The sequence below is a fragment of the Photinus pyralis genome, unplaced genomic scaffold (genome assembly GCF_008802855.1).
Source record: "Photinus pyralis isolate 1611_PpyrPB1 unplaced genomic scaffold, Ppyr1.3 Ppyr1.4_LG2, whole genome shotgun sequence".
In the NCBI taxonomy this organism is placed as follows: domain Eukaryota; kingdom Metazoa; phylum Arthropoda; class Insecta; order Coleoptera; family Lampyridae; genus Photinus; species Photinus pyralis.
In genome coordinates, this window is record NW_022170403.1 from 31,117,589 (window position 1) to 31,127,747 (window position 10,159).

General features: G+C 36.4%; 3 protein-coding genes across 3 annotated transcripts; 2 read left to right on the forward strand and 1 right to left on the reverse strand.

Annotated features, from left to right (window-relative positions):
• Positions 1–58: 58 nt before the first annotated feature.
• On the forward strand, positions 59–999 carry LOC116163197 (U3 small nucleolar ribonucleoprotein protein IMP3). Its single transcript, XM_031477052.1, has 5 exons — positions 59–325; positions 373–480; positions 526–629; positions 682–857; positions 907–999. Exons 1-5 carry the CDS (start codon positions 189–191, stop codon positions 925–927), a joined length of 546 nt encoding a protein of 181 aa, XP_031332912.1. The 5' UTR covers positions 59–188; the 3' UTR covers positions 928–999.
• On the forward strand, positions 962–3,044 carry LOC116163196 (NADPH:adrenodoxin oxidoreductase, mitochondrial). The gene is made up of 4 exons (XM_031477051.1): positions 962–1,224; positions 1,270–1,426; positions 1,839–2,054; positions 2,099–3,044. The coding sequence occupies exons 1-4, from the start codon at positions 1,043–1,045 to the stop codon at positions 2,903–2,905; spliced, it is 1,362 nt and encodes a 453-aa protein (XP_031332911.1). The 5' UTR covers positions 962–1,042; the 3' UTR covers positions 2,906–3,044.
• A 6,310-nt stretch (positions 3,045–9,354) lies between these two features.
• On the reverse strand, positions 9,355–10,159 carry LOC116163941. Its single transcript, XM_031478069.1, has 2 exons — positions 10,044–10,159; positions 9,355–9,996 (listed from the first exon to the last, which is right to left on the reverse strand). The coding sequence occupies exons 1-2, from the start codon at positions 10,068–10,070 to the stop codon at positions 9,355–9,357; spliced, it is 669 nt and encodes a 222-aa protein (XP_031333929.1). The 5' UTR covers positions 10,071–10,159.

Consider the following 10,159-nt stretch of genomic DNA (forward strand, 5'->3'; position numbering starts at 1 on the left):
ATTTAAAATATGTACAAATCATTGAGATAAATTCAAAGGAACGTCTACGTACCCATTTTGAATATCAAAGGTGCCAACACCCTAAATGCAGAATAACAGAACTGTGGTGCCAACATAAACGCACATGCTTTTGTTTTTGTATTAATAACCTCAAATTCAAACGCAGTTTTCTTCTCATTTTTTAAAAAATGGTACGAAAATTAAAATTTCACGAGCAAAAATTGCTAAAGAAAGTAGACTTCATTTCCTGGAAAGCGGACAATAATTTACAAGAAGTAAAAGTATTAAAAAAGTATTACATTCAAAAACGAGAAGATTACGCAAAGTATTTATCCATTAGTAACTGGGGCTCCTCTAGCCATACTTTTCTAGGTACAACAAACTAGCAAGAAGTATCCGGGAACTCGGTAGAAAAATTAAAGAGGTCGATTCTAAGCATCCCTTCCGAACTTTTTCATCTGCACAACTGCTAGAAAAATTGTAAATTTAGTTGTTATTTTTCGTTTTGTTATTCTAACATTTTAGGTACGTGCTAGGGCTCATACCTACCAAATGGGATTTAGGTCTGGTTGAAAAGGTAAATGCGGCCTCGTTCTGTCGTCGGCGATTACCTGTGGTGATGGTTAGAAGTAAGATGGTTCTCAACGTTAATTGTGGATTGTACAAAGCGAATTGTTTCAGATAAAATGTCGGAAAATCTCAAAAGCGCTGTGAAGTTAATCGAACAGGGACATGTCAGAATTGGACCAGAGCTTGTGACAGATCCCGCGTTGCTAGTCACGAGAACTTTGGAGGATTTCGTTACATGGGTGGATAGTTCTAAAATTCGTAAACACGTACTGGACTATAATGGATTGGTAGATTTTTTCGTTTTGTATGCACTTGATACTCACTTTTTCATTGCAGAGGGACGATTTTGAAATGTGAACGATTCCAGCTTTTATTTTTAACGTGTAATTATACATTTTCTACTTGTAAATAATAAATTATTTTATGGAAGTAGTGCTGTTATTGAAATGTGACTTAACCTCAAAAAAGTAAGATGAATAGATTGTACCTTCCAATAATTAAAAGGGCGTTTTCTACACATGCCCCCAAAAAAAAGGTCTGTGTAGTGGGTGCTGGACCTGCCGGCTTCTACGCAGCCCAACATCTAACGAAGTGCACCACCCCATTAGAAATCGATATCTACGAGCGCTTACCAGTACCCTTCGGCTTGGTAAGGTAAGTAGTGGAACATCAAAAACCATAACTAAAGGGGTCTTATAGGTTTGGGGTTGCACCAGACCATCCAGAAGTGAAAAATGTAATAAATACATTTAGCAAAACTGCCGAGAACCCTAATGTAAGGTTTGTCGGCAATGTAAGTTTAGGCTCAGATGTTTCGCTGGATCAACTGGAAGAAGCATACAATTGCGTCTTATTGGTGAGTTATCATAAGGGAACTCTTTTGTTTTTTTACATGCTCTGTTGATGATACCTCTTTTCTTCTGCAATGATTGCGTAACCTCATTGTTACAAAACTTTCTTGGTCTCCAAGCTCACCTATAGCTTCACAACCACATCAAAGAGTATAGAAAGCTTTCGAAGGAGTCTCTGTCAAGAAACGGAAGCTCTCTTCACTCATATCTAGTAAACTGTGGTTTTTTTAAAAAAACAAAAGTAGGTATATTATCTTGAATAAGCTCTTAAAACTGAAACTCTTTCCTCATTTAACCTTTTGTAATAAATTGTTCTTTAATGTTCTCAATTCACGTTTTTTGTCTGTTGGAGGTCTTTGTGTTTGTACAATACCGCCTGTCGTGCACAGTATTACATTTTAACCAATAACAATTTAGGCATATGGAGCGGAAGAAAATCGCAAATTGGATATTCCGGGCGAAAATTTACCCAACGTAATTCCGGCCCGCAGAATCGTAGGCTGGTACAATGGAATTTTTGCCGACGCCACTCTTCCCATAGACTTAAGTTGTACAAATGTCGCAATCATCGGTCAGGGAAACGTCGCCATCGATGTCGCTCGAATGTTACTGTCACCAGTCGACCTACTGAAGGTACTTTCCAATAGCTTTAAAATAATAATTAACCGAGTGCTAAGTTTACAGACATCACACAGCACGCCTTAGACGCACTGTCCGAGTCTAAAGTAAAAGAAGTGCATTTAATCGGACGGAGAGGTCCACTACAAGCGGCCTTCACAATTAAGGAGTTGCGCGAAATGCTCAAATTGAAGAATTGCAGCACGGTTTGGTGCGACAGGGACTTCGACGGAATCTCTGAGCTTGTTCCAAATTTGGCTCGTCCTCGAAAAAGGATTACGGAACTAATGCTCAAATCTTTAACTGACGATATTAAGCACGAGAAAGTATTTAGGCCTGTGTTTTTTAAATCGCCAATTGAGATTGCGGGTGGGAGTCGTGTCGAGCGAATTAAGCTAGGTATCAATGAACTTTGCGGCGATCAACTTCCGATATTAACAAACCGAAATGAAACACTAAACTGTGATTTAGTTGTAACCAGTATCGGTTATAAATCGATTCAGGTAGATCCGAGCGTTCCGTTTGATTTAAAACGTGGTAAAGCGATAAGTAACGGGGGTAAAATTAGAAATGGACTTTACGCAACAGGGTGGCTCGCGACTGGACCGACAGGGGTGATTTTGACGACCATGAATAATGCTTTTGGTACAGCTGAAATGATATGCCGCGATCTAGAGAGTGGTGACCATTCTGTTAAGGAAGGTTTTGAGGCGGTATCAAAGCATTTAAATAAAGAAAACAAGAGATATGTGACGTGGAATGGTTGGAAAAAGATTGACGCGTTTGAGCAAGAGCAAGGTAGGAAGGTGGGGAAGCCTAGAGAAAAAGTGTTGAGTTTGGAAAAAATGCTCGAAATCGCGTTATAAATTTAATCTTAATTGATCGAATGATCTCTTTTTCTGGGACAATACATCTTCCATTATTTTAATTGACGTATAAAAAGATGATTGTTCAACTGTAAGTGTCTGTATAAAACAATTTTTACATTAAATATTTTGTTTATAACTTGCAGTTTGTCATTTGCCCAAAGATATAAACAACAGGGCTGGTCCTAACTGGACAATGGGGAATTTTATAGAGCGCCAATGTCAATCCCCGACAACAATACACCCTTTGATCCGGGTTCCTATTCCACACTACTTAGGTAGAATTATTTTTTGAGGGTTCTGGTTCTGTGACTTGAATAATTTTTGATTCCAGTTCCAGTTTAATTAAAAATTCTTTTTGGCTTACGCATTCTGTTCACCTATGTCAAGTTCTTGTCTTTTTTCTTTAACAGTATTTTCAACTATTGCATTCTAAACACTGTATTAATAGCCCGTTATTTGAGCAAACGCACTAATGCATGCGCGATTGTCTCATTTTTTAGCGCACTCCTCACATTTATTATTTTAATCCAGAGACTTGCTATAACTAGACCACAGCTTAGGGATTTGCTTGAATCTCCCCAATCTGCCGTTTTTATTAAGGATAAGGAGGGCCTCCACGAACGAATGGCCCAGGGCCCAAAAAAACTTAAAAACGGCACTGCATTTAAGGAATAATAAATGCAACCTTGCTATTAATCGCATAAATTCAAATAAAATTTTATAAGAACGTGCGTACGTGGCGACATCTCAACTAGATTTCTAAAACTATAATTGATAGAAAGTGTATCGATTGCCATGGAGATGGCGCACTAGTACTTATTGTATTTATTCTGTCTATTCAAAAACCGGGCCTTTAAACTACAATTGCTCTACAGATCTTGCAAGACTCCGTACATTTTGAACTGCCAGTTATTCAGACTTCTCAATCAAAAGTTATTGACTAGAAACCAATTTCGAAAGAAAATTCAAAGGGCTGTAACTTTTGAACTAGTAGCTCAATCTTGGAACTGTTTGAAATTATGGATTCTACAGGCCACGTTCTATAAGAAAAATTTTTCCCAGGACGATCTCAGACAATTTTTTTTTCGAGGCAAAAAAGGCAGTGTATAACCTTCCTTTTTTCCAAAAATCGACTGCACCAAAATTTCTCGGGAAAACACTTTTTCTTATTAATTTTAGTGCGTAGAATCCAAAACAATTCGTACTTTTTCGATCAGACTTCTCAATCAAAAGTTATAGTTATAGACTAGAAACGGCCGTCCGTTTACCCGCCCTGTCCTTTGGCATTCCAAAAACGCTATGACACTAGGAATAGGCTAATAATACAGGAGCGAAATGTTTAATTTTCGAGTTTCGTGGTTTACTCCTTTGACAGCGAAATGCACAAATCCCAAAATGTTTATAGCCTTGCCTGAGTTTTTGGTCAATATCGTTGAGTGAAAACACTCAACGTCAATATTAAAATAATCAACGCAGTGCTGACATCTGTCTTTATTATTGGGGACTATCATTTTATCACAAAATGCTGGACACTTTATTACCACCATTATTTTAGTTGGAACTTACACCTCAAAGATGTCGCCACACTATTTTGTAATGTACTTTCTGAAACTAACGTTAGATGTCAGAGCGCGGTTTTAAAAAACCATAGATATATGAAGTTTTAACCTCAAATGCATAATGAATGTTTATTTTATAGTCAAAAATTAAACTTTGTTATCATTCCTTTCTCGCTTACAGGTTTAAATTAGGGAACTGGCTACTGGGAGTGACAGGAAAACGGCAGACTCAACCTTTGCGGAATATGATACTGTTCGCTCTGGGTCGTGCAATCGAAGACATGTATTATAGTTCTCGATGGATGAGAAACGTTAGCATTGAATTCAGACAACACAAATTGAAAAGGGAAATGCTTTGTAACCAAAACAGGAGGACGCCGTGGAGAACTCGCAGAAAACCCATTCTAATGCAATTCGAACTTCTCAAGGTTAAAATCGGAACGATTACATGATTGCAGCAGCTGGCGATGGTGCGAAGCTATTCTTTAAAGAATTGAGCCTAGAGTTTATTTGATAGAACTACAGTTATAGAAACGGTAGTGAAATTGGCAGCGAAATAAGGCAAAAGTGTTACGCAGTTTGCAATCACGAAAAAATGTGTTGTTTGTGCGATCTTCGTGTGAAAATTGTTGTAAAACGGTTCAGTTTAATGTACCTGTTATTGAAATTGTTCTTCCAAGGGCTTTAAATAAACTCCTATGCATAAGAAGTTACGAATTGCAAAAATAAATGTTTTCTGTTCATTGAGCATGATGTGTTGCCTACAAACCAGGCTACACAAATATCGAGTGCCCATATTCAAATTAGGGATTTGCTTGAATCTCCCCAATCTGCCGTTTTTATTGAGGGTAAGGAGGGCCTCCACGAACGAATGGCCCAGGGCCCCGAAAAACTTAAAAACGGCACTGCATTTAAGGAATAATAAGTGCAACGTTGCTATTAATCGCATAAATTCAAATAAAATTTTAAAAGAAGGTGCGTACGTGGCGACATCTCAACTAGACTTCTAAAACTATAATTGATAGAAAGTGTATCGATTGCCATGGAGATGGCGCACTAGTACTTATTGTATTTAATCTATCTATTCAAAAACCGGGCCTTTAAACTACAATTGCTCTACAGATCTTGCAAGACTCCGTACATTTTGAACTGCCATTTATTCAGACTTCTCAATCAAAAGTTATAGACTAGAAACCAATTTCGAAAGAAAATTCAAAGGGCNCATAGATATATAAATACATAGATACAGCCATACCCCAACATAGTTCAAAAGGACGTACCATCTATTACCATCACTTTCAGCACATTAATTACGTATAGCGCTATCCTTTATAGAGGTACCCTGAGCATGGAAGACAAGATTCGCATTATTTATTATAACTGTCAATCAAATTGTTAGCACAAATCACAAAGAAAATGATCAGATTTGGGACTTCACAACATAAATAAACCGCCCTTTTATTTATTTAAATCGCTTAGCAGCAAGAAATGTTACATTTAAAATGGAAGATGTTACTTAGAAAGCTGGCAAATGAAGAATTTAAAAAAATTACAGCTGACAACTGGAAGAAAGTGTGTGAACATGTGGAAAGTGATTAATTTAAAAGAGAAGTTATATTGGTTGATGTTTCTGAACTTTATAATAAGTGTTAATAATGACAGTGATGGTTCGGATTTGTCAATTTCATCTGACGATGATTCGGATTGTGAACTTTACAAACGTAATAAATGTTCATCTAAATGACTATTATCACCAATTGTTTTATTTTAAATAAATGTACACGTATAACTTACAACTACAATAATTAGCACTATAATTTCAAAAAGAAACCCCACCGATTGGACATATGCCGAAAGGTAGGCAAGACGCGTAGCGACCAAAATTTGATATTGCACGCACACACAGTCTACAAATCTCGTTTTCCTAAGAATATTGCACGGATCCTTCTTTGTGATCATGATACAAACGCACTGCATCAACATCATATAGGCCAAAATGATAATTGGAAACGAATTCACTTCCTGTCGCAACTTAATCTCCGTTACCATTACGCCTAAAACCATGCAATTAAAATTAAAATGTTGAACATAAACTTTACTTATTTACGGTTTTTTTGATATTCTGCAAGCCAGCAATGAATTCACTGCAGCACATCATGCCAAACAAGGTAAACATAGTCCCAAATTTGAATGGCGTAGCTCTATGTAATAAAACTGTTTCAGGAATAACAATTATGGACGCGTCTATCATTATGGCAAGCACTAATTTTATTCGTATTCAATTGAAAACGCAATAATTACATAATATTTAGTGAAAAAACCGCCCATCATGTTTAGGGCGAATATTTTTAGTTAGATTTGATTTCGCGCGATCGTGAAATGTGTCAACTGTCACATGACTCATGGGACGCGCTAAGTTTGTTTTAAGCGTCTGATTCGCGTACGACATAGTGGTTAATGCAATAAAAAGAGATAGAACATGTTTCTTCTTGGTTAGAAAGTAATGGAGAGATGTACAAATTTCTTTGATATGTTTTTTAAAAACCGAGGTACGTTTGTTAAGGATGGCTGTATCTAGGTATTTATAATCTATGGAAATAATCAACGCAGTGCTGACATCTGTCTTTATTATTGGGGACTATCATTTTATCACAAAATGCTGGACACTTTATTACCACCATTATTTTAGTTGGAACTTACACCTCAAAGATGTCGCCACACTATTTTGTAATGTACTTTCTGAAACTAACGTTAGATGTCAGAGCGCGGTTTTAAAAAACCATAGATATATGAAGTTTTAACCTCAAATGCATAATGAATGTTTATTTTATAGTCAAAAATTAAACTTTGTTATCATTCCTTTCTCGCTTACAGGTTTAAATTAGGGAACTGGCTACTGGGAGTGACAGGAAAACGGCAGACTCAACCTTTGCGGAATATGATACTGTTCGCTCTGGGTCGTGCAATCGAAGACATGTATTATAGTTCTCGATGGATGAGAAACGTTAGCATTGAATTCAGACAACACAAATTGAAAAGGGAAATGCTTTGTAACCAAAACAGGAGGACGCCGTGGAGAACTCGCAGAAAACCCATTCTAATGCAATTCGAACTTCTCAAGGTTAAAATCGGAACGATTACATGATTGCAGCAGCTGGCGATGGTGCGAAGCTATTCTTTAAAGAATTGAGCCTAGAGTTTATTTGATAGAACTACAGTTATAGAAACGGTAGTGAAATTGGCAGCGAAATAAGGCAAAAGTGTTACGCAGTTTGCAATCACGAAAAAATGTGTTGTTTGTGCGATCTTCGTGTGAAAATTGTTGTAAAACGGTTCAGTTTAATGTACCTGTTATTGAAATTGTTCTTCCAAGGGCTTTAAATAAACTCCTATGCATAAGAAGTTACGAATTGCAAAATAAATGTTTTCTGTTCATTGAGCATGATGTGTTGCCTACAAACCAGGCTACACAAATATCGAGTGCCCATATTCAAATTAGGGATTTGCTTGAATCTCCCCAATCTGCAGCTTTTATTGAGGATAAGGAGGGCCTCCACGACCGAATGGCCCAGGGCCCAAAAAAACTTAAAAACGGCACTGCATTTAAGGAATAATAAGTGCAACGTTGCTATTAATCGCATAAATTCAAATGAAATTTTAAAAGAAGGTGCGTACGTGGCGACATCTCAACTAGACTTCTAAAACTATAATTGATAGAATGTGTATCGATTGCCATGGAGTTGGCGCACTAGTACTTATTGTATTTAATCTATCTATTCAAAAACCGGGCCTTTAAACTACAATTGCTCTACTGATCTTGCAAGACTCCGTACATTTTGAAGTACCATTTATTCAGACTTCTCAATCAAAAGTTATAGACTAGAAACCAATTTCGAAAGAAAATTCAAAGGGCTGTAACTTTTGATCTAGTAGCCCAATCTTGGAACTGTTTGAAATTATGGATTCTACAGGTCACGTTCTATAAGAAAAATTTCCCAGGACGATGTTTTAGTTATTTCTTGTGGCAAATTGATAAAAAAATTAAGTCGCTTGATGTTATACTTTTTCATTTAAAAGCGAATTCATTTTTTTATCAATTTGCTACAAGAAGTAACTAAAACATGGAATATCTCGGAAACCGTTTGAAGCAGCTTTTCACATTTTGTATCAAATTAAAGGTCTGGGTCAAAAGGAAAACAATGGTGAAGAACAAAAAGGGGGGTGCCATTTAAAAAAATGGAGTTGCCGAAATTTAAAAATTTAAAAGTTGAGAGCTTTGAAAAAGTGACGTAGTCTCACTTTTTTAGACGGTTTCGTATACCATAAGAAAATTCGATCTTTCCTTAATAAAGCATTGAAAACTGTTTTGCAATATCTCTCACCGTTTTCGAATAATAGAGTTTTAAAATGACCCCTGCAAATTCAATTTTTGACATAAAAACTTGAATATCGAGGAAGCCTGTGGAGGAAAGGGTCAACTATGGGGCATCGTTGTGCTCCGAATTCAACGTAGAAACCGAAAAAATAGAAAAAAATAGGGGGTCTCTATTTAAAATAACAAAGTTGATGGCTACTTCCGGTGGCGCCATCTTGAAAATATTTTAGTTCAATTCATCATGTGCCAAGACCCTCAAAGAACTTATCAGTTTATTTTCATTTTCAAAGATTTTCCATATCTTTCTAACTGACGCTCGTCAAGAATGACTGTAGATGGTGAGGTAAATGCTAATCCTATGTTACAGTGCTATGATTTTTAGTTAAATTATAATTATTATAAATCAACTCAACCCCCTAACGTTAAAATTTAAAATTCAAAATATTACTATAGGTACCTAATTTATTTTATTAGTTTTCCTTTCTTGGTTACCATTTATTTTTATATTTGTACTAAAGAGTAGTATCTACACCAATGCCATTGCATAAATCATAATTAAACGATAAGTTTGCATCAGATATTGGAGAAGAGACCTGCGAAACTTCCGTACATTTTCGGTTCAAGTACAAACCCTGTACACAATAATCCATATATGTAACCGGCTGATGTTCAGCAAACTTATCTGGGATTAATGGTTTATTTCGCCTTTTATCTAAGGTAGGGATGTTTCTTTTATAATTATTAATTAGTGATTCGATATTTAGTACTGCCGAATCGGAATGATACTGAGTTTCATCATGTTGAACTTCCGCCTGAACTGTGGTTGCCACATCTTCCTTTGCCGTCAATTTTGTGTTTGTATCAACATTGCTCGTAAATATTGCATCGCTCTTTCCAGCAGAAGTGGAAGATGATTTGCTTTTTTTATTCTTTGAAGAGAATAATCGTGACATGACACGTAAGTCACCGTAATAATAATTGGGAGCATCGCACTCCTGCTGTGTGGAAACACTAATTTTTCTTCCACTCCATTCATCCGATAACCTTCCAGTGTAGCTGTAGTTTATTGATATCGCTTTACTCGATTGACACTGTTTGACGTATGTCGTAAAAAAGTCTATGGCAGTCTGTAATTCCCCTTGAAATTGCTGCAACTATTATAACCACCCACTTGAAATGATCAAATTAATCAGCTACTTACAAAGGCAATCAAATTATGATTTGTCATAGAGGCATTGATGAGTAAAACCGACTAAATTTTGATGATTCTTTTAATAATTGTCAATCTGACATGTGATAAATTGCAAGATGTAATTT

Excerpts from the sequence above, each read along its gene's own strand:
- LOC116163197 (XM_031477052.1), top strand. The coding sequence starts at position 189 with ATGGTACGAAAATTAAAATTTCACGAGCAAAAATTGCTAAAGAAAGTA. Across the intron at positions 630-681 it reads ACCTGTGGTGATGGTTAGAA|ATAAAATGTCGGAAAATCTC; the intron begins GTAAGATGGTTC and ends GAATTGTTTCAG. Across the intron at positions 858-906 it reads TACTGGACTATAATGGATTG|AGGGACGATTTTGAAATGTG; the intron begins GTAGATTTTTTC and ends TTTTCATTGCAG.
- LOC116163196 (XM_031477051.1), top strand. The coding sequence starts at position 1,043 with ATGAATAGATTGTACCTTCCAATAATTAAAAGGGCGTTTTCTACACAT. Across the intron at positions 1,225-1,269 it reads GTACCCTTCGGCTTGGTAAG|GTTTGGGGTTGCACCAGACC; the intron begins GTAAGTAGTGGA and ends GGGGTCTTATAG. Across the intron at positions 1,427-1,838 it reads CATACAATTGCGTCTTATTG|GCATATGGAGCGGAAGAAAA; the intron begins GTGAGTTATCAT and ends ATAACAATTTAG.
- LOC116163941 (XM_031478069.1), bottom strand. The coding sequence starts at position 10,070 with ATGACAAATCATAATTTGATTGCCTTT. Across the intron at positions 9,997-10,043 it reads ATCATAATTTGATTGCCTTT|TTGCAGCAATTTCAAGGGGA; the intron begins GTAAGTAGCTGA and ends TGGTTATAATAG.